This window comes from Halichoerus grypus, chromosome X (genome assembly GCF_964656455.1).
Source record: "Halichoerus grypus chromosome X, mHalGry1.hap1.1, whole genome shotgun sequence".
Lineage (NCBI taxonomy): Eukaryota > Metazoa > Chordata > Mammalia > Carnivora > Phocidae > Halichoerus > Halichoerus grypus.
In genome coordinates, this window is record NC_135727.1 from 57,351,546 (window position 1) to 57,379,460 (window position 27,915).

At 35.8% G+C, this 27,915-nt stretch overlaps 1 protein-coding gene across 3 annotated transcripts in view; it reads left to right on the forward strand.

The window, feature by feature from the left end:
- Positions 1-27,915, forward strand: part of CHM (CHM Rab escort protein) — a 206,934-nt gene that overhangs the window by 152,177 nt on the left and 26,842 nt on the right. The window contains exon 13 of one of the 3 annotated variants that reach the window (XM_078064862.1): positions 20,681-20,748. The exons of the other annotated variants lie outside the window; for them this stretch is intronic. Coding sequence (XP_077920988.1) covers positions 20,681-20,742 — 62 coding nt within the window. The 3' untranslated portion in view covers positions 20,743-20,748. Of the gene's footprint in view, positions 1-20,680; positions 20,749-27,915 lie in introns of those variants that run through there. 3 annotated transcript variants of the gene reach the window in all.

A 27,915-nucleotide genomic window follows, 5' to 3' on the forward strand; every position in this document is an offset into this window, starting at 1 on the left:
CTTTTTTTAATTCAAAAGTATTATTTGTATGCAAACAATGAATCATGGCACCTGGAGGTTGGAGAACTTCTTCATTACTGCAGAGTGATTATAGTGTAGGCTGTCTAGTAGGCCTCCACTGATTTCCACCCTGGCTAGGAAGAGCACAGGAGTGCCTTGTTACTGCTCCTCACATGGTCTTCATTGACAGGATGGGAGAGGAGAATGGTTTCATTACTCATGAGGGCAGTGGCGGGAGTCCTGAATCTCCATTAGGCCTCTGCTGACACCACCTCAGTGTCTCATTACTGCTGGGGAGGGGTCAAAATCCAGGGTGCTGTCATGGTCTTTACTGAAACTGCAGTTAAAAGTGAGGGGATAGAGAAACATTTATCCAGCAAAGGGATGTCAAAAGAAAGCCAGACTAGCAGTACTTAGACAAACTAGACTGTAACAAGAGACAAGGACATTATATAATAATAAAGGGGACAATCCAACAAGAAGATATAGCAGTTGTAAGTATTTATGCACCCAACATGGGAGCACCCAAATACATTAAACAGTTAATAACAAACATAAAGGAATTAATCGGTAGTAATATGATAATAGCAGAGAACTTAAACACCCTACTTACATCAATGGACAGATCATCCAAACAGAAAATCAGCATGGAAACAATGACACACTGGACCAGGTGAATTTAACAGGTATATTCAGAACATTCCATCCTAAAACAGCAGAATATATATTCTTTTCAAGTGTACATGGAATACTCTCCACTACAGATCAAATATCAGGTCACAAAAGAAGTCTCAACAAATTAAACAAGATCTAAGTCACACCATTCATCTTTTCTTCTTATTTTTTAATTCCTGATAGTTAACATACAGTGTTCTATTTGTTTCAGGTGTACAGTATTATGATTTGTCAATTCCATACATCATCTAGTGCTCATCACAACAATTGCACTCCTTAATCCCCATCACATATTTTACCCATCCCCCCCCACCTCCCTTCTGGTAACCATCAGTTTGTTCTCTTTAGTTAACAGTCTGTTTCTTACCTTGTCTCTTTCTTTCCCTTTGTTTGTCTCTTCTGTTTCATAAATTCCATATATGCGTAAAATCATATGGTATTTGTCTTTCTCTGACTTATTTCACTTAGCATTATAGTCTCTAATTCCATCCATGTCATTGCAGTTGTCATGCAATTGTCATTATTTCATTTCTTTTACTGGCTGAATAATATTCCATTGTGTGTATACATACATACCACATCTTCTTTATCTATTTACAATTGATGTACACTTGTGCTGCTTCCATATCTTAGCTATTGAAAATAATGGTGCTATAAACATTGTGGTGCATGTATTCCTTTGAATTAGTGTTTTTGTATTCTTTGGGTAAATACCCAGTAGTGCAATTGCTGGGTCCTATGGAAGTTCTAATTTTAACTTTTTGAGGAACCTACCATACTGTTTTCTACAGTGGCTGCACCAATAGGCATTACCACCAACAGTTCAAGAGGGTTCCTTTTTCTCCACATTCTTGCCAACACTTTTTGTTTCTTGTGTTGTTGATTTTAGCCATTCTGACAGGCATGAGGTGGTATCTCATTGTGGTTTTGATTTGCATTTCCCTGATGGTGAGTGATGTTGAGCATCTTTTCATGTGCCTATTGGCCATCTCTGTCTTCTTTGGAAAAGTATATTCATGGCTTCTGCCTGTTTCTTAACTGGATTATTTGTTTTTAGGGTCTTGAGTTTAGTAAGTTTTTTACATATTTTGGATACTAACCCTATATCGGATATGTCATTTGCAAATATCCTCTCCCAATCCATAGGCTGCCTTTTAGTTTTGTTGATTGTTCCCTTCACTGTGCAGTAGCTTTTTATTTTGATAGTTCACTTTTGTTTTTGTTTCCTTTGCCTCAGGAGACATATCTAGAAAAATGTTACCACAAATGTCAGAGAAGTCACTGCCTGTGTTCTCGTCTAGAATGTTTATGGTTTCAGGACTCACATTTAGGTCTTTAATCCATTTTGCATTTATTTTGTGTATGGTATAAGAAAGTGGTCCAGTTTCATTATTTTGCATGTTACCATGCACTACTCCCAACCCCATTTATTGAAAAGACTCTTTTTCCCATTGGATATTCCTCTGCTTTGTTGAAGATTAATTCACCATATAATTGTAGGTTTATTTCTGGGTTTGCTATTCTGTTCCATTGATCTGTGCGTCTATTTTTGTGCCAGTACTGTACTGTTTTGATTACTACAGCGTTGTAGTATAACTTAAAAACTGGAATTGTGATACCTCCAGTTTTATTTCTCTTTCTCAGGATTGCTTTGGCTATTTGGGATCTTTTGTGGTTCTGTGCAAATTTTAGGATTATTTGTTCTTATTTCTGTGAAAAATATTGTTGGCATTTTGATTGGGATTACATTGAAACTGTAGAATGCTTTGGATAGTATAGACATTTTAACAATATTTGTTTTTCCAACCCATGAACATGGAATGTCTTACCATTTGTTTGTGTCGTCTTCATTTTCTTTCATCAATGTTTTATAGTTTTCAGAGTATAAATCCTTCACACCTTTGGTTAAGTTTATTCCTAGATATTTTATTGTTTTTGGTGTGATTGTAAATGGGACTATTTTATTTCTCTTTTGGCTGCTTCATTATTGGTGTATAGAAATGCAGCAGATTTCTGTACATTGATTTTGTATCCTGCAATTTTCTTGAATTCATTTATCAGTTCTAGTAGTTTTGGGTACAGTCTTTCGGGTTTTCCATGTATAGTATCATGTTATCTGCAAATAGTGAAAGTTTTATTTCTTCCTTACTGATTTGGATGCCCTTTATTTCTTTTTGTTGTCTGATTTCTGTGGCTAGGACTTCTAGTACTATGTTGAATGTAAGTGGTGAGAGTGGACATCCTTGTGTTATTCCTGATCTTTGGGGAAAAACTCTCAGTTTTTCACCATTGAGTATGATGTTTGCTGTGGGTTTTTCATATAAGGACTTTATTAAGTTGAGGTATGTCTCCTTTAGACCTACTTTGTTGAGGTTTTTTATCATGAATGGATGTTGTACTTCATCAAATGCTTTTTCTGTGTATATTGAAATGATTATATGGTTTGTATTCTTTCTCTTATTGATGTAATGTTATCAGTTTGATTGATTTGCAGATATTGAACCACCCTTGCATCCCACAAATAAATCCCATTTGATCGTGGTGAATGATTTTTTTAAATATGTTATTAGATTCGGTTTGCTAGTATTTTGTTGGGGATTTTTGCATCTGTGTTCATCAGAGATATTGGCCTGTAGTTTTCTTTTTTTGTGTTATCTTTATCTGATTTTAGTCTCAGGGTGATACTGGCCTCATAGCATGAACTGGAAGTTTTCCTTTTCTATTTTTTGAAATAGTGTGAGAAGAATAGACATTAACTCTTCATTAAATGTTTGGTAGAAATCACCTGTGAAGCCATCTGGTCCCACACTTCTGTTTGTCGGGACTTTTTTGATTACTGATTAAATTTTAGTTGCTGGTAATCACTCTGTTCAAATTTTCTATTTATTCCTATTTCAGTTTTGGCAGGTTATATGTTTCCAAGAATTTATCCATTTCTTTTAGGTCATCTAATTTGTTGGCATATAGTTTTTCATAATATTCTGTTGTAATTGTGTTTCTGTGGTATTGGTAGGTATTTCTCTTCTCTCATTTGTGATTTTATTTATTCCAGTCCTTTCTCTTTTTTTCTTGATATGTCTGGCTAGTGGCTAATAATTTTATTAATTTTTCAAAGAAACAGCTCATTTTGTTAATCTGTTCTATTGTTTTTTTTTCTACATCATTTATTTCTGCTCTAATCTTTATTATTTCTTTCCGTCTGCTGGTTTTATATTTTGTTTGTTCTTTTCCTAGCTTGTTTAGTTATAAATGAGGTTAGATTGTTCCTTTGAGATTTTTCTTTATTCTTGAAGTAGGCCTGCATTGGTTTAAATTGCCCTCTTAGAATAGCTTTTGCTGCATCCCAAAGGTTTTGAGCCGCTGTCTTTTCATTTACATTTGTTTCCATGTACTTTTCTATTTTTTTCTTTTATTTCCTGGTTGATCCATTCATTGTTTAGTAGCATGTTATTTAACCTCCCTGTAGTTGTGGTCTTTCCAGATTTTTTTCCCCTGTGGTTGACTTAGAGTTTTATGATGTTGTGTTTAGAAGAGATGCTTGGTATAACTTCATCTTTTCAAATTTGTTGAGGCTTGTTTTGTGGTCTGATATGTGATCTATTCTGGAGAATGTTCTGTGTGTACTTGAAAAGAATGTATATTCTGCTTTAGGATGGAATGTTCTGAATATATCATATATATTCGTATATGTTAAGTCCATCTGCTCCAGTGTGTCATTCAAAGGCACTGTTTCCTTGTTGATTTTCTGTTTAGATGATCTATCCATTTATGTAAGTGGGGGGTTAAATTCCTCTGCTATTATTGTATTATTATTAATTATTTTGTCTGTTATTAACTTTTATGTATTTGGGTTCATGAATATTTACAATTGTTTTATCATCTTGTTGGATTGTACCCTTTATTATTGTATAGTGTCCTTCTTTGTCTCTTATTACAGTCTTTGTATTACAGCCTAGTGTGTCTCTTATAAGTATCACTAATCTGGCTTTCTTTTGACATCCATTTGCATGATGACTTTTTCTCCATCCCCTTACTTTCGATCTGAAGGTGTCTTTAGGTGTAAAATAGGTCTGTCGTAGGCAGCATATAGATGGGTCTTGTCTTTTTATCCATTCTGTCACCCTATGTCCTTTAACTGGAGTGTTTAGTCCTTTTGCATTCAAGGTAATTATTGATAGATATGTGTTTATTACCATTTTATTACTGCTTTTGTGGTTGTTTCTGGATATTTTCTCTGGTCCTTTCTTGTCTTTCTCTCCTTCATGGTTTGATGGTTTTATTTAGTGATATATTTGGATTTCTTTCTCCTTATTCTTTGCACTTGTTTTTGATTGGTAGTTACCATTAGCTTTGTATATAACATCTTCTCCATGTAGCAGTCTGTATTAAGCTGAGGGTCATTTTAGTTTGAACCCATTCTTTACTCCTCTCCTCCCTATGTTTTAGGTATGTGGTGTCATTTTTTACATCCTTGACTGACTTTTTACAGAAATAGTCATTTTTACTACTTTTGTTTTTTCTACCTTCATACTGTCAATATTGATCTTTCCTTTCCACTCAAAGAGTCCCCTCTAAAATTTCTTGTAGGGCTGGTTTAGTGGTCATGAACTCCTTTAGTTTTTTGTTTGTCTTGGAAACTGTCTCTCCTTCTATTCTGAATGATAACCTTCCTGGATAGAGTATTCTTGGCTCCAAATTTTTCCCATTTAGCACTTCGAATATATCATGCAACTTTCTAATGGCCTGCAAAGTTTCTGCTGAACAATCCTCAGATAGCTTTATGGGTTTTCCCTTGTATTTAAGTGTTTTCTTTTTCTTGATGCTTTAAATACTTTTTTTAATATCTGTATTTTGCCAGTTTAATTACATTATGTCTGGTATACATCTGCTTTTGTTGATTTTGGTGGGGGTGTCTGTGCCTCCTTCATCTGGATATTTGTTTCCTACCCCATATTAGAGAAGTTTTTAGCTATTATTTTTTTTTAGCTATTATTTTTCAAATAAATTTTCTACCCCCTTTTTTCTCTCTTCTGTGACTCTTGTAAAGCAAATGTTATTATGTTTGATGGAGTCCCAGAGTTCCTTAAGTCTATTCTCGTTTTCCATAATTTTTTTGTCTCTTTTTCATCTTGATTACTTTCCATTACTCTGTTTTCTAGTTCATTAATTTGTTGCTCTGCTTCTTCCAGCCTGCTGTTCATTCCATCAAGCCTGTTATCATTTTGTTTATTGAGTTCTTCGTCTCCGCTGTGTTATTTCTTATCTGTTTTACCAGTCTCACTCATGTCTTCTATTCTTTTCTCAAGTCCAGTGAATATCTTTATGATCATTACTTTAAATTCTTTATCAGGCATGTTACTTATATCTGTTTTGCTTATATCTTGGCCTGTGGCCTTGTCCTGTTCTTTCATTTGGGATGAATTTCTTTGTTTCTTCATTTTGTCTACCTCTCTGTGTCTATTTCTTTGTGTTAAGAAAGTGAGGTATATCTTCTGCTTTTGAAAATAGTGGCTTTATGAGGAAGAGGTCCTGGAGTGCTTTGCAGTGCTCTCTGGCCATAGTCTTGTCCTTTTCTTTCATTTGTCACAAATTCCTCTGTTTTCGCATTTTGTGTGTCTGTGTCTGCTTGTATGTGTTAGGATAGTCAACTGTGTCTCCTGTTCTTCAGGGTAATGGCCTTATGAAGAAGAAGTCCTGCGGTGCCCTTAGTGCAGTTTCTGCTGTTACCCAGGGCCTGGTGCTTCAGGGAATGTCTCCAGTGTCTGCTTTGTGTGCTGTGCTCTTGTGTTTGCTTTATCCTTCATGCCTTCGCCAGTGGAGGCTCACTTTGCCTGTTGTGGATAATGTTTGGTCCTTGTCCTGAATATGGCGAGTTTCAGTTAGATGTGCTCTGGTCTGTGTGAAATGAGACCTTTCAGCGGTGCTGCTGGAACCAAGCCCCTTCAGAACTTCTGGGTGTGGAGTTGTGGTGTGGGCAGGGATTTGGGCTGGTCTTCTGGGGTAGGGGCCGTCCCTCTCTGGGACTGATGCTAGTGACTTGGAAGGTTGGTTCCGCTGGAGCACTGGGGGGTGGAGGGCAGGGCTTGATGTAAGCAAGTTAGGTCTCCAGTGTCAGCACTGTGCCACTTCCAGCAGGTGGCTCTGTGCTTCTGCTGAGGGATTGGGGAGGGAAATGGCACCTGCTAGTTCTTTGTTCCCAGAGGGGAGTCTATGAACACTGCCTCTCTAGGATATGCTCCAAGATGAGCAGATAACCTGCCCATTCTGTTGCTCAGGGGCTCTTCAGATCACTGTTTCCATGCTGTATGTCCGTGGACTGTTTGTACTGCCTTCTCCAACAGCAGCACAATGCCCTCCAGTTCTCCCCCAGCCAAGCCTACTTACCTTTAAAACTGTAGAATTATGCCCTGCTGGTTGCAAGGACTGACATAATTCGACTCTTCTCACTCTAAGCCAATTGCTATGGGGATTTGTTTTCCCCATGGGCTCCCCTGTGTGTTAGTCCATCTCTCAACCTTCTGCACCTGTTACTCCCTCCCCACCATAGCATCCACAATCCTTTTCTCTCTCAAAACATGTCTCTGCACTTCCAACCTTCTTTTGTGTGGCCTTTTTTCTACCTTTAGTTGTGCAGTTTGTTCTGTAAGTCTGCAGGGCGATTTCTGGAGTATTTAGGGTGATTTGGTAGTTAGCTACTTGTATTGGTGGGACAAAGTGCTCCTACTCCATTGCCATCGTCCCACACCATGCATCTTTTCTGACCACAATTTTGTGAAACTGAAAATCAACCACAAGAAGAAATCTGGAAAGAGCACAAATACATGGAGGTTAAATAATGTGCTGCTAAACAATAAATGGGTTAATGAAGAATTCAAGGAAGAAATGAAAGAATACATGGTAACAAATGAAAATGAACACACAATGGTTCAAAACATTTAGGATGAAGCAAAAGTGGTTGTAAGAGGAAACTTTATTACAATACATGCCTACCTCAAGCAGCAAAATAAAATCTCATATAAAGAACCTAACCTACACCTAAAGGAGCCTCCAAAAGAACAAACAAAACCCAAAACTGGCAAAAGGAAGGAAATAAAGATTAAAGCAGAAATATATGATACAGAAACATGAACAGATCAATGAAACCAGGACCTGGTTCTTTGAAAAAATAAATAAAATTGATAAATCTCTAGCCAGACTTATCAAAAAAAGAGAGGACTCAAACAAAATCACAACTAAAACACCACAGAAATACAGTTGTAAGAGAATATTCCCAAAAAATTATATGCCAACAAATTGGACAACCTAGGAAAAATGGATAAATTCCTAGAAACACATAACCTACCAAAACTGAAGCAGGAAGAAATTGAAAATTTGAACAGACTGATTACCAGCAATGAAATTGAATCAATAATCATAAAACTCCAGGACCAGAGGGCTTCACAGGTGATTTCTAAGAAACATTTAAAGAAAAGTTTATTCCTTTTCTTCTAAAAATATTATAAAAATAGAACAGGAAGCAAAACTTCCAAATTCATTCTTTGAGGGCTTCATCACCCAGATAACAAAACTAGATAAAGTCACCACAATAAAACAAAACCAGAGGCCAGTATCTCTGATGAACATAGATGCAAAAATCCCCAACAAAATACTAGCAAACCAACTCCTACAATACCTTAAAAAAAATCATTCATCACGATCAAATGGAATTTATTTTCTGGATCCAAGGGTGGTTCACTATATGTAAATCAATCAATGTGATGCATCACATCAGTGAAAGAAAGGATACAAATCATATGATCATTTCAGTAGACACAGAAAAAGCATTTGACGAAGTTAAACATCTATTCATGATAAAACCCTCAACAAAGTAGGTCTAGAGGAGACATACCTCAACATAATAAAGTCCTTATATGAAAAACCCACAGCGAACATCATACTCAATGGTGAAAAACTGAGTTTTTCCCCAAAGATCAGGAATAACACAAGGATGTCCACTCTCACCACTACATTCAACATAGTACTAGAAGTCCTAGCCACAGAAATCAGACAACAAAAAGAAAAAGGGCATCCAAATCAGTAAGGAAGAAGTAAAACTTTCACTATTTGCAGATGACATGATACTATATATGGAAAACCCGAAAGACTGTACCCAAAACTACTAGAACTGATAAATGAATTCAAGAAAGTTGCAGGATACAAAATCAATGTACAGAAATATGTTGCATTTCTATACACCAATAATGAAGCAGCCAAAAGAGAAGACAGTTCCATTTACAGTTGCACCAAAAACAATGAAATATCTAAGAATAAACCAAAGATATGAAAGATTTATACTCTGAAAACTATGAAACAATGATAAAAGGAATTCAAGATGGCGTAAAGAAATGGAAGGACATTCCATGTTCATGGGTTGGAAGAACAAATATTGTTAAAATGTCTACTGTGCAAAGTAATATACATATTTAATGCAATCCCTATCAAAATTCCAACAGTATTTTCACAGATCTACAAGAAACAATCCTAAAATTTGTATGTTATCACAAAAGACCCTGAACAGTGAAAACAGTCTTTTTATTCTATCATCATTGAATGTCAGGGCACTATTTTGTTTATTTTAAGATAGGAAAAAGCCCATAGTTCTAAGGCTGGCACAATATGATGATGATTTATGACTAGAGAAAGAAAAGTATATGAGGGCAGCATTTTTTTTTTTTTTAATTTTCAGCATCAGCACAGTGATATGCTATATGGGTCCTGAATCAGAAAAAATTATGTCTGAACCCCTGCTCTGCCACTTACTGAAATATGTGGTTTTAGGTAATCTAATTAAACTCCATTAGCCTTAGTTTCCCAATCTATAAAATGGAACTAATGGTACCTATTTCATAGGGTTATCTTAAGAAATACATGAAATAACTAATGGGAGTACGTACCCCATTACTCCCAGCAAATACGTGATGATAACTGTTGTTGTTATTATTATTATTAATATTATATTTCAAAGATAAATATCACCATATGACCTTGGACAAATGATCTTGCCATCTCTGTGGTTCCTCTAGGCAGGCCTAAAAAGACCTACACAGTAGTTTTCAATTATTTTATTTCAGTGTAGGTAACATACAGTGTTGTATTAGTTTCAGGTGTACAATATAGTGATTCAACAATTTCATACATCACCCAGTGTTCATCATGACAAGTACACTCAATCCCCATCACCTATTCATCCATTGCCTCACATTCTTACCCTCTGGTAAACCATCAGTTCTCAGTAGTTAAGAGTATGTTTCTTGGTTTGTCTCCATGTCTCTCTCTCGCTCTCTTTTTTATTTTTGCTCAGTTGTTTCCTTTCTTAAATTCCACACATGAGTGAAATCATTTGGTATTTATCTTTCCCTGACTGACTTCTCTTAGCATTGTACTTTCAAGCTCAATCCATGTTGTTGCAAATGGCAAGATTTCATTCTTCTTTACTACTGAATAAAATTCTACATACACCCCACATCTTCTTTATCCATTCATCTATCACTGAATGCTTGGGTTGCTTCCATAATTTGGCTAGTGTAAATGCTGCGATAAACATAGGGGTGAATGTATCCATTCGAATTAGTGTTCTTGTATTTTTGGGGTAAATTGCCAGTAGTGTCATTAATGGATCATATGGTAGTTCTATTTTTAACTTTTTTGAGGTAGTTCTATTTTTAACTTTTCCACAGTGGCTGCACCAGTTTGCATTCCCACAAACAGTGCACAAGTGTTCCTTTTTCTCCACATCCTTGCCAACATCTGTTGTTTCTTTTTTTTTATTTTAGACATTCTTACAGGTGCGAGGTGATATGTCATTGTAGTTTTGATTTACATTTCCCTAATCCAAAGCATTCTTGAAAAAGAAATAATTCCAGGCTTCAATTTATATTATAAGCTATAGTAATCAAAACAGTATGGTACTGACCCAAAAAAAGACACACAGATCAATGGAACAAATAGAAAGCCCAGAAATAAACCCACAGTTACATGATAAATTAATTTTTAACAAAGGAGGAATGAGTATACAGTGGGAAAAAGATAGTCTCTTTAGCAAATGGAGTTGGGAAAGCCTAACAGCAGCATGCAAAATAATGAAACTGGACCTCTTTGTTTCACAATAGACTAACATAAATCCAGAATGGATTAAAGACCTAAATGTGAGAGCCAAATCCATAAAAATCCTAGAGGGCACAAGTGGTAATTTTTCTGACATCTGCTACATTATATGTCTCCTGAGACAAGGGAAACAAAAGCAAAAATAAAACACTGGGACTACATCAAAATAAAAAGCTTTTGCATAGTGAAGGAAACAGTGAACAAAACTAAAAGGCAACCTATGGAATGTGTGAAGATATTTGCATATGACATTCTATAAAGGGCTCCTATCTAAAATATATAAAGAACTTCTACAACTCAACACCCGAAAAACAAACAATCCAATTTAAAAATGGACAGATGACATGAACAGATATTTCTCCAAAGAAGACATACAGATGGCCAATGGACTCATGAAAAGATTCTCAGTATCACTTAAAATCAGGGAAATGCAAATCAAAACTACAATGAGCTGTCACCTCACACCTGTCAGAATAGTTAAAATCAACTCCAGAAACAACAGGTGTTGGTGAGGCTGTAGAAAAAAAGGAGCACTTGTGCATTGTTGGTGCCAATGTAAACTGGTGTGGCCACTGTGGAAAACAATATAGAGGTTCCTCAGAAAGTTAAAAATAGAAGTACTTTACAATCCAGTAATGGCATTTTACCAAGAAGTACAAAACACTAATTTGAAGGAATACATGCACCCCTCTATTTATTGCAGCGTTATTTACACTAGCCAATTTATGGAAGCAACCCATGTGACCATCAATAGATGAATGGATAAAGAAGATGTGGTTTATATATGCAGTGGAATATTATTCAGCCATAAAAAGAATGAAATCTTCCCATTTGCAACACCATGGATGCAGCTAGAAATTATAATGCTAAGCGAAATAAGTCAGAAAACGGCAAATACCATCTGATTTCACTCATGTGGAATTGAAGAAACAAAACATGATCAAAGGAAAAATAAAAGAGAGACAAGCCAAGAAACAGACTCTTCACTATAGAGAACAAATGATGGTTATCAGGGGCGCCTGGGTGGCTCAGTTGGTTGGGTGACTGCCTTCGGCTCAGGTCATGATCCTGGAGTCCTGGGATGGAGTCCCACATCAGGCTTCCGGCTCAGTGGGGAGCCTGCTTCTCCCTCTGACCCTCTCCCCTCTCATGCTGTTTCTCTCTCTCTCTCTCTCTCAAATAAATAAAATCTTTTAAAAAGAATGATGGTTATCAGAGGGGAGGTAGGTAGAGAGATGGCTGAAATATTTGATGAAGATTAAGGAGTACACTTACCATGATGAGCACTGAGTGATGTACAGAATTGTTGAATCACTATCTCGTTCACTTGGAACAAAAATGACAGTGTATGTTAACTGTACTGGAATTAACATAAAAAAATTTTTAAAAGGGGAGAGTGAGAAGATTGTGAGGAAGAACACATCTCCATCAGCTCCAGAAATGACCTCATTACAGCAAATGTGCTCGAGCCTCCAGGGGCTTCAGAAGGTTAGGACAGTTTGTGGAAAATTTAGGCCAAAATATGGTCTCTGGACCAGCCATGGCTTATCTGGAGACTTGTTGGAAATATATGAAAACTGAACCCTGGCCTACTACTTCAGAAACCGTGTTCTGAGAAGCCCTGTAGGTGATTCAGAAATACATGAAAGTTTGAAAGCCACTGCTACAAAGGAATGAGATGCCTTTTTAGGGTGAAAAGGTGGTGGGTGTCAAAGCAAAGATTGCATCAAAGTTTAAAAGACAAGGAAAACCTTATTGAAGAGTATTGCAAAAAAGAGAGAGGGCAGAACAACTCAGTCTGAATTCCAACTCCCCTGAGGTAAAGGGTGGGAGGGTTTTTAAGGCCTGGGGTGAGCTAATGACAAAGTACTAGAGGATATTGGCAGTGCAATTGTAAATGGGATTGAGTCCTTAATTTCTCTTTCTTCTGTCTCATTGTTAGTGTATAGAAATGCAACTGATTCTGTGTGTTGATTTTCTATCCTGCAACTTTGCTGAATTCATGTATCAGTTCTAGCAATTTGTTTATGGAGTCTTTTGGGTTTTCTACATATAGTATCATATTGTCTGCAAAGAGTGAAACTTTGACTTGTTTCTTGCCAATTTGGATGCCTTTTTTTTTTTTCTTTTTGTTGTCTGATTGCTGAGGCTAGTACTTCCAAACTGTTAAAGAATGGTGAGATTGGACATCCCTGTCATGTTCCTGACCTTAAGGGAAAAGCTCTCACTGTTTCCCCATTAAAAATGATGTTCATTGTGGGCTTCTCATAGATGGCTTTTATGATTTTGAGGTATGTTCCCTCTATCCCTACACTGTGGAGAGTTTTAATCAAGAAAGGATGCTATATTTTGTCAAATGCTTTTTCTGCATCTATTGAGAGGATCATATGGTTCTTGTCCTTTTATTAATGTGGTGTATGATATTGATTTGAGGTTGTTGAACCACCCTTGCAGCCCAGGAATAAATCCCACTTGGTTGTGATGAATAATCTTTTTTTTTTTTTTTTAAAGATTTCATTTATTTATCTGAGAGAGAGGGAGAGCATAAGCCAGGGGGAAGGGGCAGAGGGAGAGAGAGAAGCAAACTCCCCACTGAGCAGGGAGCCTAATGCAGGGCTTGATTCCAGAACCCTGAGATCATGAGCTGAGACAAAGGCAGACGCTTAATCCACTGAGCCACCCAGGCACCCCAATAATCCTTTTAATGTACTGTTGGATCCTATTAGCTAGTATCTTGGTGAGAATTTTTTGCATCTGTGTTCATCAGGGATATGGTTCTGTAATTCTCCTTTTTGATGGGGTCTTTGGTTTGGAGATCAAGGTAATGCTGGCCTCATAGAAGCAGTTTGGAAGTTTTCCTTCCATTTCTGTTTTTTGAAACACCTTCAGAAGAATAGGTATTAATTTTTCTTTAAATGTTTAGTAGAATTTCGCTGGGAGGCCATCTGGTCCTGGACTCTTGTTTGTTGGGAAATTTTTGATTACTGATTCAATTTCTTTGCTGGTTATGGCTCTGTTCCGGTTTTCTATCTCTTCCTGTTTCAGTGCAGATAATTTATATGTTTCTAGGAATGCATCCATTTCTTCCAGATTGCCTAATTTGTTGGCATATACTTGCTCATAATATGCTCTTATAATTGTATTTCTTCAGTGTTGGTTACGATCTCCTCTTTATTTATGATGTTATTTATTTCAGTTCTTTCTTTTTTCTTTTTGATAAATCTGATGGGGTGTTTATCGATCTTGTTAATTCTTTCAAAGAACCAGCTCCTAGTTTCATTTATCTGTTCTGCTGTTCTTTTGATTTCTGTTTCACTGATCTCTGCTCTAATCTTTATTATTTCTTTTCTCCTGCTGGATTTAGGCTTTATTTGCAGTCTTTCTCCAGCGCCTTTAGTTGTAAGGTTAGGTTGTGTATTTGAGACTTTTCCTGTTTTTTAGAACGGCCTGTATTGCTATGTACTTCCCATTAGGACCACCTTTGCTGCATCCCAAAGGTTCTGAACAGTTGTGTTTTCATTTTTATTTGTTTCCATGAATTTTTTAAATTCTTCTTTAATTTTCTGGTTGACCCATTCATTCTTCAGTAGGATGTTCTTTAACCTCCATGTATTTGTGTTCCTTCCAAATTTTCACTTGAGATTATATTCAAGTTTTAAAGCATTATGGTCTGAAAATATGCAGGGAATAATCCCAATCTCTTGGTATTGGTTGAGACCCCACTATGTGATCTATTCTGGAGAATGTTCCATGTGTACTCGAGAAGAATGTGTATTCTGTTGCTTTAAGATGGAAATAATTCATTCAGAGAAAGACATGTATCATATGACCTCACTGATATGAGGAATTCTTAATCTCAGGAAACAAACTGAGGGTTGCTGGAGTGGTGGGGGTAGGAGGGATGGGGTGGCTGGGTGATAGACATTGGGGAGGGTATGTGCTATGGTGAGCACTGTGAATTGTGTAAGACTGTTGAATCACAGACCTGTACCTCTGAAACAAATAATATATTATACGTTAAAAAAAAGAAGAAGAAGAAGATAGGAGGGGAAGGATGAAGGGGGGGAAATCGGAGGGGGAGATGAACCATGGGAGACTGTGGACTTTGAAAAACAAACTGAGGGTTCTAGAGGGGAGGGAGTGGGGGGATGGGTTGGCCTGGTGATGGGTATTGGGGAGGGCACATTCTGCATGGAGCACTGGGTGTTGTACGCAAGCGGTGAATCGTGGAACACTACATCAAAAACTAATGATGTAATGTATGGTGATTAACATAACATAATAATAATAATAAAAAAGATGGAATGCTCTGAATATATCTGTGAAGTCCATCTGGTCCAGTGTGTCATTGTTGATCTTAGATGATCTGTCCATTGCTGTGAGTGCAGTGTTAAAGTCCCCTACTATTATTATTATCAATGCGTTTCTTTAATTTTGTTATTAATTGGCTTACATAATTGGCTGCTCCCAAGTTAGGGGCATAAATATTTACAATTGTTGTATCTTCTTGTTGGGTAGACTTTTATTATGATATAGTGTCCTTTTTCATCTCTTACTACAGTGTTTGGTTTAAAATCTAGTTTGTCTGATATTAGGGTGGCTACTCCAGCTTTCTTTTGTTGTCCATTAGCATGATAAATGGTTCTTAACCCCCTCACTTTCAATCTGGAGGTGTCTTTGGGTCTAAAATGAGTCTTGTAGACAGCATATGGATGGGTCTTCTTTTTTTATCCAATTTGCTACCCTGTGTCTTTTGATAGGAGCATTTACTCCATTTACATTCAAAAGAATTATTGGAAGATACATATTTAGTGCCATTGTATTACCTGTAAAGTCAGTTTCTATAGATTGTCTCCATTCTTTTAGGGTCTGTGTTACTTTTGGGCTCTCTTTTCGCTTACAGAATCAATCCCCTTTAATATTTCTTGCAGGGCTGGTTTAGTCATCACAAATTCTTTTAGTTTCTGTTTGTCCTGGAAGCTCTTTATCTGTCCTTCTATTCGGAATGACAGCCTTGCTAGATAAAGTGTTCTTACATGCGTATTTTTCTCATTTAGCACCTTGAATATATCATGCCAGTCCTTTCTGGCCTGCCAGGTCTCTGTGGACAGGACTGTTGCCATCCTTATGTTACTACCCTTGTTGGTTAAGGACCTCTTGCCTGGAGCTCCTTTCAGGATTTTCTCTTTACCTCCGAAATTTGCTAGCTTCACTATTATGTATCAAGGTGTTGACCTATTTTTATTGATTTTGGAGGGGATTCTGTGGGCCTCCCGGATTTGAATGCCTGTTTCCTTCCCCAGATTAGGGAAGTTCTCAGCTATAATTTGTTTAAATAAACCTTTTGTCCACCTCTCTCTTTCCTCTTACTCTGGGACCCCAGTTATTCTAATTCTGTTTTGCTTTATGGTATATCTGATCTCTTGAATCCACCCTTTGTGATCCAATAGCTGTTTATCTCTCTTTTTCTCAGCTTCCTAATTCTCCATCATTTTGTCTTCTGTATCACTGACTCTTCTGCCTCATTTATCCTAGCAGTTAGATCCTCCATTTTTTATTGCATCTGAGTAATAGCCTTTTTTATTTTGTCCTGATTAGGTTTTAGTTCTTTTATTTCTCCAGTAAGGGATTCTGTAATGTCTTCTATGCTTTTCTCAAGCCTAGCCAGTATCTTTATTATCATTGTTTTGAATTCTAGTTCTGACATTTTACTTATACCCGTATTGATTAAATTGCTGGCCGTATTGCCCCCGTTCTTTCTTTTGGGGTGAGTTATTCCATCTTGTTGTTATGTCAGAAAAGAATAGGTGAAAGAGAGAAAATACAAAAATAGCAACAACAGCACCAGAAAAAAACACACTAAACAAATCAGAAGAAAACAGAAAAAGAGAGAGAAAAAATTCAAATAAGAAGTAGAACAGAACACAACAATAAACTAGATCCTGGTTTTATTTTGGTCCTTTTGTTAGAAGAAACAAGATCCCAAAATAGGAAGGAAAAAAAAAACTGATATATATACAAAAATAAAATTGAATACAGTGAAAATACAAAAATGAAATATATATATAAAGCATAAATGTGAAAATAAAAATTTAAAAACTTTAAGAATTGATAAAATAAGAAAATAACTGAAAAGGAAAAAAAATGTAAAACTGAAAGCCTAAAGAATAATAAGAAAAATAAGAAAAAAACATGAATGGTATAAACGGTTTTCCTTAGGAGCTGAAGTTTTGCAGTTCTCTATTATCAGTAAACTTGGTATTAGCTGAATATTTCTGCTGGTCTTCTGGGGGAGGGGCCTGTTGTGCTGATTCTCAGGTGTCTTTCCCCTGGTGGAATTGCACTCCCCTTGCCAAGGGGCCATGCTCAGTGTAAGCGGCTCTGGATTGCACTGTGCGTCACTGTTTTGCTCCCTGAAGGCTTTCAGCACCAATGGGGGTGGATGAAAATGGCAGTGCCCTGATCTCTAACCCTGGAGCTAAAAGTTCGTGCCCCCCCTACTCTTCATTGAGCCTCACAGAAAAGCAGTCAATCACTCTTGTCTCCCTGGTTTCCATCTGAACTCTGTGTTCACCCAGACTGTGAACTAGCATTTTTATCTCAGGGCTGTGACCCCATTTTTTCAGTGTCTAAACTTGACAGACTCCTGCAGCGGACCCATGCTGTTCTACCCAGGTTAGGGAGGGGGTTCTCCGAGCGCTTCTGCCTTTTCTTGGTCCCCTGCTTGGAGAGCAGTCGCCAGACCGTGCAGCTGTTCACAGTTTATGGCAACAGGGAGCAGAAAGCTGGTGCCTAGACTTGCTGTTTGCAGCCAGCTTCCCTGCTCCAATGCATGGGAACTTACCTACCCTCAGGCACCTCTGTTCTTTTTGTGACACCAGGGATCCTAAGACCACACTGTCCCACATATATTCTGCCCCACTTTACCTCCTGAGCACCTTCGGATCAGTCTTCTGAAAGTTCCAATTTTGCGCTCCACTGCTTATAGCGCTTTTAAGTAGCAGGCTTATGGAGGCTCCCTCCCCCTGCGGTTTATCTTCTGATATATCGCCTTGGATTCCCGTCTCCACACCTCCTATCTTGCAAAAAGTGGTCGCTTTTCTATTCATAGAATTGCAGCAATTCTTTTCTCAGATCTCTGGTTAATTTTGCAGGTGTTCAGAATGATCTGATAACTATCTGAATTCCAGGGATCAGACGAAATTAGGGTCCCTTATTCCTCTACCATCTTAACTCTGCCCTCTGCTGCTTCTTAGGGTTAATTATAGCCTGAATAACTTTAACATTTCTTGTCCGATATGAGGAACTGAATCATGGCTTACCATTTCTCTTCCTAGAACTCACATATATGTACATTATGCTTAGCAGTACTGAGTAAATAATAAATAAAAATAAATTAAATATAATAAATAAAAATTTAAAAAACCCTACATCCAGTTTTGTTTCTACAGTCACATTTTCTAACTTAAAAAAACAAACTTTCTCAAAAACATTTTACCCACTAGTAAATGAAAAATAAAAGGTTTTAAAGCACTATATCTTAAGGTGTCATGATACTGAAAAGAAAAAAAAAATTTTAACAAGTTTTTTATTTAGTTTTCAGTTCTTGTATTTAATGTTATAAGAATCAATTTCCAGCTTGACTTTATAGTAAATTTAGGAAGAATACTGTTATAGAGGAAAAAGTATTGGCCCAAGAGTCTACAGAATTCCTTGCAATTAATTCTTTGACCTTGAACAAGTTTCATAATTTGTTAGGTCTTGGTTTCTATTAGAAAATGGGGGGGGGGTAGTCTAAAGAGTTTAGAAAAGATCCCATACAAGTTGAACACCCTCAATGGTCCAGATTTTGCATGTATGTAGAAAAACACCTGTCCTGTGTACATGTTGATAAAACATATGACAGTTTAAGCAAACTGGATTTTTCTTTAAAGCTCTCTCCAACTTCAGCTTTCTCACTTTTTTCTGTGATAAAATTATTTTGCTAATCTTTAATATGTCTTAATCAATTTATAAATGCAAAGCCAGCAATATAGACAAATACACTGGCTTTGGTTTTTTTAGTCTCAGTACTGAGGCTTACATCAGGAAGTTTAACTGAAAGAGAAAAGCTTGAATTTATTATTTATACTTAGTCCTGTTCCAGAAAAAAAAGGGAAGTTCATGTTTGTTTGGTTTTTTCACTTTCTTACTTAAAGTTTGGCTTCTTTTTTCCTCCTTTTTGTCTTATGTTTTGGGCCTGTTCATAGACTTTCAGGAATAATTTGTAACTTGGACATTAAAAGTCTTTAATAGGGTATTTTCCTGCTTTTGCCCTAATTGAGAGTCATGGTATCAGAACTGGTGGCAAGTTGTTCTGCTCTTGGTAATTAGCTTGTCTGTCTCCTGAAACAGAACTAGTCTAATATCACAGAAGGCTTTAAACCACCCTTTCCCTTTCTCTTAATTTTTTTAAATTTTCAAGTCAGAAAAAAAAAGGAGTATATGCCATGTATTTAAGTATCCAAACCTTTTCCCGGCTCATTTATTTTCCTCTTTCAAAGCTCCCTGGTTATAAGCAAATATTTTTAGCTTACAATGTTACATAATAATTCTCTTCCCTTACACAACTTTTACTTCTAAATCTCTTTTAAGAGTTTTGTCTTTTTTCCTGAACCTTTTGAATAAAATTTATCTTGAACACAATAGAACAGGTTTTAAGAATTTACAGAATTGTTTCTTCACAGAAAAATTTCATTATTTCCCAGGTCAAACACCAAAAACTGAAAATGATGAATACTTTCAAATGGTATAAGAATTCCACCTATTAAGGGAGGATAGTATGGAATTTGACAGCATTCCTACTTTAAAAAAAAAAAGCATCTTCAGAAGAATTAGTCTCAATTAGGATTCCTGAGAGAACATTTTTTACTATTCTGTCTGAATGCTCATGTATCTGGGTTAGCTTAGCTATGTTATAGATTTCTCATATTTATACTAATAGTGTTGAGCTGTTAATGATCATCTATGTGCTGATTGTAGAAATCAAAAAGTAAAATAGTATTTAGGAAGAGTAAATTCTAAATACTGTATAAATTTGTTATTTAATTATTAAGCAGGTTTCATTGTTATCAGTTTTCCCTTAAAACAATTACTTAAGTAGACAAATACATCTAGACTGGTCTCATTATATAAATGACAGGCATATAATTAGTATGTCCAGCTGAGTGGAACCAAATGCCTTCACTTGGCTTAAAATTTGAGACTGTAATGACAAAATTATGAACTAAACTCATTGCTCTTCTTATTGGAAGAATCACTGGAAGACAAATGTTGGTAAGCACTGTTACTAATGCAGTTGCACCTGAGTAAATCAAACATAATCAAAATACATACCAGTGAGACTTTGTGGGTTACACTCATTCCTCAAAGGTAATAAAATGAAATTTATAGAAAGTAAATGATGTGAAGTATTGTGATTTATTTAGTTTTTTTAACAAAGAAATGCATTTTAAAGATATTCATGAGCAAATTAGCTTGTTTGTAAGACATACTACAAAATTATGGCTTTAGAGAAAAGATGGGAATTCTTTAGTAAAATTTAAGTCTTTTTTACTTTTAAATACTGGGTTTAATTAATGTCTAAATCTAGTGTACTCCATTCTTCATTAGCCATAGTAATCAATATGTAAAGATTTATTTTCCTTTTAAGGATGTTACTGATTTCAAAGGTATTTTTCCCAGTTAAGTAACTGGGAAGATAAAAGAATTTAAACTTGCTCAGGTACTCTTTTAGCTAATGAAGGTTTTATGTTATTCTTTCTGAGAATATTCTCACTTCTTGACTAATCCTCATACTCAGTTTATCTTTATCTCTTTTCAGTATCAACTGATCAAATTCACCTATTCTTGAATCAGCACCAACTTCTACTTTCTTTCCATTAAGAACAGGTAGAATTTTGTAACTTTTTATGGTGTAATTCAAGGTTGACAAATACTATGGTACTTTACGTTAAATACTATTCAGTTACTGTGTTGCATTCAGTAAAGTATAATACATAAAATTCATTTTGTAGTTTTTGTTAAAGAAAATACCCTGTTTAGGAGATTGTAGGCATTGTTTAATAAGATAATATAATTCTCAAAATATTTTTAATTTTTCAGCAATTTTTTTGTATTATGATTAGTCAGAATTTTAATTCATAAAAACAAATTTGTTTGACAAAAATATACCAAATAAATACAAATTTCTTATTCAGAGTAGAAAATATAAAAATCATGTATTCAAGTGTAATACTAAAATCAATTTAATCTTTAGACATTAACAAAGGACGTGATCAATTGTTAAGCAATTTTAATTTTTCTTTTTACAGATCACATATTTTAGACTTTTTATTCTTTATCCTATGCTATGCAAATGCACTGTAGTTTTAAGTATATGACCAAAAATGTGCTTAAGACATTAAAATACGTTAAGTTTACTTTCACCTTTTAGTCTCTTTAATTTAATGACTTTTCATGGATATCATATTGCCTTATCTTTGACTTGATTTTGAATTTGTAAAACTGTAAGTGTACAACTGAAGTTTACTTTCATATAGTATAGAAATAGTATATACGAAAGGTACTTCCAAGGCAGCCAAACAGTTCACTTAACCAGGAAGATGCATTCTAACAATACACTGTTATATGGTAGTTGAGAACATAGGCTGGGTTCAAATACTAACTCTTTTACATAATAGCTGAATGACCTTAAGTTGCTTAATCTCTCTGTACCTCAGCTTCCCCATCTATAAAATAGGGATAATGATAGTATTTATACCTCAGGACTGTTATAAGGATCAGATTCATGTGAACAGTGTATGGCACTTATAAAACTCAAGAAATATGTTTTCACTTAAAAAATTTTTTTGAATATAGGTGACACACAATGTTACATTAGTTTCAGGTGTACAACAAAGCAGTTCAACTTCCATATACATTATGCTGTGCTCCCCACAAATGTAGCTACCCTCTCTTCCCATACAGTGCTGCTACAACATCACTGACCATATTCGCTATGCTATACCTTTTATTCCCATGACTTGTTTATTCCATAACTGGAAGCCTGTATCTCCCACTTCCCTTCATCCATTTTGTCCATCACATCACCTTACTCCCCTTACCACTGACAACCATTAGTTTGATCTCTATTTATAAGTCTGATTCTGTTTTTTCCTTGTTTATTCATTCGTTTTTTTTTCATTAGACTCCAGATAAGAGTGAAATCATATGGTATTTGTCTTTCTCAGTCTGATTTATTTCAATTAGAATAACATTTTATAGGTCAGTCCATGTTGTTGCAAATAGCAAAATCTCATCCATTTTATGGCTGTGTAATATTTCATTATATATAAACATATAAAACATGTATTATATAATTATAATATGTGTAATTTACTAAAGATATTAGTAATTTATTACCAAATACTAATATATAACTAAATATATAGTATGTAGTATATATTAATAAAATTCATGATACAATTTTTTTTTCCTTTTTTGTGTTTGTTTCAAGTTTTTATGTAAATTCTAGTTAGTTAAGGTATAGTGTAACATTAGTGTCAGGAGTAGAATTTTAGTGATTCATCACTTAAAAATAATACCCTGCGCTCATCACAACAGGTGCAGTCCTTAATATCCATCACCCATTTAGCCCATCACCTGCCCACCTCCTCTCCATCAACCCTCAGTTTGTTCTCTAGAGTTAAGAGTCTCTTATGGTTTGCCTCCCCCTCTTTTATTTTTTGTCCCCTTCTCCTATGTTCATCTGTTTGTTTCTTAAATTCCATCTATGAGTGAAATCATATGCTATTTGTTTCTCTGACTTTTTTCTCTACCATAATACACTCTAGCTCCATCAACGGCATTGCAAATGGTAAGATTTTATTCATTTTATTCTTTTTGATTGGGTGGGTAGTATTCCACACACACCATCTTCTTTATCCATTCATCAGTTGATGGACATTTGTGCTCTTCCCATAGTTTGGCTATTGTTGGTAATGCTGCTATAAACATTGGGTGCATGTCCTCCTTTAAATCAGTATTTTTGTATCCTTTGGGCAAATACCTAGTAGTGCAATTGCTGGGTCATTAGGGTAGTTCTATTTTTAACTTTTGAGGAACCTCCATACTGTTTTCCAGAGTGGCTGCACAAGTTTGCATTCCCACTAACAATGTAAGAGTTCCCCTTTCTCTGCATCATTGCCAACATCTGTTAATTCCTCTGTTGTTAGTTTTAGCCATTCTGGTAGGTATAAGATGTTATCTCATCCTGGTTTTGATTTGTATTTCCCTGATGATGAGTGATGTTGAGCATCTTTTCATGTCTATTAGTCCCAATAGTTCATTTTTGCTTTTGTTTCCCTTGCCTCCAGAGATGTGTCTAGTAAGAAGTTGCTATGGCTGAGGAGAAAGAGGATTCTGCATGTGTTCTCCTCTAAGATTTTAATGGTTTCCTGTCTCATATTTAGGTCTTTCATCCGTTTTTGAGTTTATTCTTGTGTAAGAAAGTGGTCCAGTTTCATTCTTTTTCATGTGGTTGTCCAATTCTCCCAACACCATTTGCTGAAAAGACTCTCTTTTTCCCATTGCATTTCCTGCTTTGTTGAAGATTAGTTGGGTCCATTTCTGGGTTCTCTCTTCTGTTCCATTGATCTGGGTCTCTGTTTTTGTGCCAGTTCCGTATTGTTTTGATGACTACAGGTTTGTAACATAGCTTGAAGTGCAGAATTGTGATGCCTCTAGCTTTGCTTTTCTTTTCCAGGATTGCTTTGGCTATTAGGGGTCTTTTGTGGTTCCATACGAATTTGAGGATTATTTGTTCTAGCTCTGTGAAAAATGCTGTAGGTATTTTGATATGACTTGCATTAAATATGTAGATTGCTTTGGGTAGCATGGACATTTTAACAATATTTATTCTTCCTATGAGTATGGAATGTTTTTCCATTTCTTTGTGTCATCTTCAGGTTCTTTCTTCAGTGTTTTATAGTTTTCAGAGTACAGATCTTTTATGTTTATTCCTAGGTATTTTATGGGTTTGGGTGCAATTATAAATGGGACTGATTCCTTGATTTCTCTTTCTGCTTCATTATTGGTGTATAGAAACGCAACAGGTTTCTCAACATTGGTTTTATATCCTGTGAATTGCTTGAATTTGTGTATCAGTTCTAGCAATTTTTTGGTGGAGTCTTCCGGGTTTTCTATATAGAGTATCGTGTCATCTGCAAATAGTGAAAGTTTGACTTCTTCCTTACCAATTTGGATGCCTTCTACTTCTTTTTGTTGTCTGATTGCTGTGTCTAGGACTTCCATTACTGTGTTAAATAATGGTGGTTAGAGTGGACATCCCCATCTTGTTCCTGACCTTAGAGGAAAATCTCAGTTTTTCCCCATTGAGGATGATATTAGCTGTGTTTTTTTTATATATGGACTTTATTATGTTGAGGTATGTTCCCTCTATCCATATTTTGTTAAGGGTTTTTATCAAGAATGGATGTTGTACATTGTCAAATGTTTTTTCTGCATCTATTGAAAAGATCGTATGGTTCTTATCTTTTATTAATGTGGTTTGCCACATTAATTGATTTACAAATATTGAACCACCCTTGCAGCCCAGGAATAAATCCCACTTGATTGTGGTGAATGTTGCTTTTAATGTACTGTTGGGTTCAATTTGCTAGTATCTTGTTGAGAATTTTTGCATCCATGTTCATGAAGGATATTAGCCTGTAGTTCTATTTTTTAGTGGAGTCTTTGTCTTGTTTTGGAATCAGACAAACTAGATTTTATTTTGGAAAGTGCTGTCCTCATGGAATGAGTTTGGATATTTTCCTTCCATTGCTGTGTTTTGGAATATTTTGAGAAGAATAGGTAGTTATTAACCCTTCTTTAAATGTTTGGTAAAAGTCCCCTGGGAAGCCATCTGGACCTGCAGTTTTGTTTGTTGGCAGATTTTTGATTACTGATTGAATTATTTGCTGGTTATGGTCTGTTCAAATTTTATATTTCTTCCTGTTTCAGTTTTTGTAGTTTCTGTTTCTAGGAATTTACCCACTTCTTCCAGGTTGTCCAATTTGTTGGCATATAGTTTTTCATAATATTCTCTTATAATTATATTTCTGTGGTGTCAGTTGTGATTTCTCCTCTCTCATTTGTCATTTATTTGGTTCCTTTCTCTTTTCTTTTTGATAAGTCTGGCTGGGGTTTATCAATTTTATTAATTCTTTCAAAGAACCAGCTGCTGGTTCCATTAATCTGTTTTACCGGTTATTTTAATTTCTGTATCATTTATTTCTGCTTTAATCTTTATTATTTCCTTTCTTCTGCTAGCTTTTGGCTTCGTTCATGGTTCTTATTCTAGCTGCTTTAGGTGTAAGATTAGGTTGTGTATTTGAGATTTTTCTTGTTTCTTGAGGTAGGCCTGTATTGCTGTATACTTCCCTCTTATGAGCACTTTTGCTGCATCCCAAAGGTTTTGAACCATTGTGTTTTCATTTTCATTTGTTTCCATGGTTTTTTCTTCTTCTTTGATTTCCCTGGTGGCCCATTTGTTAGTAGCATGTTGTTTAAAATCCATGTATTTGTGGTCTTTCCAAATTTTTCTTGTGGTTGACTTCAGTTTTCATAGAATAGGTATGATCTGTCTTTTTGTACTTGTTGAGGCTTGATTTTTTTTTTTTATATAATGTGTGATCTATTCTGGAGAATGTCCCCTGTGCACTTGAAAAGAATGTGCATTCTGCTGCTTTAAGTTGGATATCTGTTAAGTCCATCTGATCCAGTGTGTCATTTAAAGCCATTGTTTCCTTGTTGATTTTCTGCTTAAGTGATCTGTCCATTGCTATAAGTGGGATGTTTAAGTCGCCTACTATTGTATTATTATCATTTACTGCCTTTTAGTTTGTTATTAATTGTTCTATAATATTTGGGTGTTCCCATGTTGGGGGCGTAAGTTTAATTGTTTGATCTTCTTGGATAGTCCCCTTTATTATGATATAGTGCCCTTCTTCATCTCTTCTTAAGGCATTTGGTTTAAAATCTAGTTTGTCTGATACAAGTATTGTTACTCCATCTTTCTTTTGACTTTCATTTGCATGAGAAATATTTCTCCGTCCCCTCACTTTCAATCTGCAGGTATTTTTAGGTCTAAAATGAGTCTCTTATAGGCAGCATATAGATGGGTATTGTTTTTTTAATCCATTCTTATACCCTATGTCTTTTGATTGGAGTGTTTAGTCCATTTTCATTCAGAGTAATTATTGATAGATATGAATTTTATTACTGCTATTTTATTACTTGTTTTGTCATTTTCTGGAGATTTTCTCTGTTCCTTTTTAGTCTTTGTCACTTTTTCCTTCCCAAAGAGTCCCCTTTAATATTTTTTTCTGGACTGGTTTAGTGGTCACAAACTCCTTTAGTTTTTGTTTGTCTGAGAAGCTCTTTATCTCTCCTATTCTGAATGATAGCTTTGCTGGATAGAGTATTTTTTGCTGCAGATTTTTCCCATTCAGGAAGTTGAATATATTATGCCACTCCTTTCTGGCTTGCCAATTTTGTGGAATGATCTGCAGCTAGCCTTTTAGGTCTTCCCTTGTAAGTTAGGGACCTGTCTTACTGTTTTTAGGATTTTTTCTTTAATACTATATTTTGCAAATTTTACTACAATATGTCTTAGTGTTGGCCTGCTTTTGTTGATTTTAGTGAGAGTTCTGTGTGCCTCCTGGATTTGGATGTCTGTTTCGTTCCCTAGATTAGGGAAGTTTTTATCTATTATTTCCTCAAATAAACCTTCTGCCCCCTTTTCTCTCTTTTTTTGTTGGATTCTTACTATACGAATGTCACTACATTTGATGGAATCACTGAGTTCCCTGTCTGTTCTCGTGCTCAATAATTCTTCTTTCTCTGTTTTGTTCACCTTCATTTTTTGCCATTATTCTGTTTTCTATATCACTCATTCATTCCTCTGCTTCCTCTATCCTTGTTGTCATTACATCCAGTCTTTTTAGAATCTCAGTTTTAAAAAAAAAAAATCTTACTTACTGCATTTTTCATTTCTGACTTTTTATTAATGCCTTTATCTCTGTGGTAAGGGCCTCCCTGAAGTCTTCTATTCTTTTCTCAAGCCTGGTGGGTATCATTATGATTATTGCTTTAAAATCTCCAGGCATTTTACTTATATCTATTTTTTTTAATTTTATTTTATAGTGTTATGTCACCATACAATACATCATTAGTTTTTGATGTAGTGATCCACGATTCATTGTTTCATATAACACCCAGTGCTCCATGCAGTATGTGCCCTCATTAATACCCATAATCGGGCTAGCCCATCCCCCCACCCCCCTCCCCTCTAAAACCCTCAGTTTGTTTCTCGGAGTCCATTGTCTCTCATGGTTCATCTACCCCTCTGATTTCCCCACCTTCATTTTTCCCTTCCTTCTCCCGATGCCCTCCGTGCTATTCCTTATGCTCCACAAATAAGTGAAAACGTATGATAATTGACTTTCCCTGCTTGACTTATTTCACTTAGCATAATCTCCTCCAGTCCCATCCATGTTGATGTAAAAGTTGGGTATTCATCTTTTCTGATGGCTGAGTAATATTCCATTGTATATGTGGACCACATCTTCTTTATCCATTCATCTGTTGAAGGGCATCTCGGCTCTTTCCACAGTTTGGCTATTGTGGACATTGCTGCTATGAACATTGGGGTGCATGTGGCTCTTCTTTTCACTACATCTGTGTCTCTGGGGTAAATACCCAGGAGTGCAATTGCTGGGTCATAGGGTAGCTCTATTGTTAATTTTCTGAGGAACCTCCACACTGTTTTCCAAAGTGGCTGTACCAACTTGCATTCCCACCAACAGTGTAAGAGGGTGAATAGGGATAGAGTGTATCTCCTTTCTCCACAACCTCTTCAACATTTCTTGTTTCTTGCCTTGTCAATTTTTGCCATTCTAACTGGTGTAAGGTGGTATCTCATTGTGGTTTTGATTTGAATTTCCCTGATGGCTAATGATGATGAACATTTGTTCATGTGTCTGTTAGCCATTTGTATGTCATCTTTGGAGAAGTTTT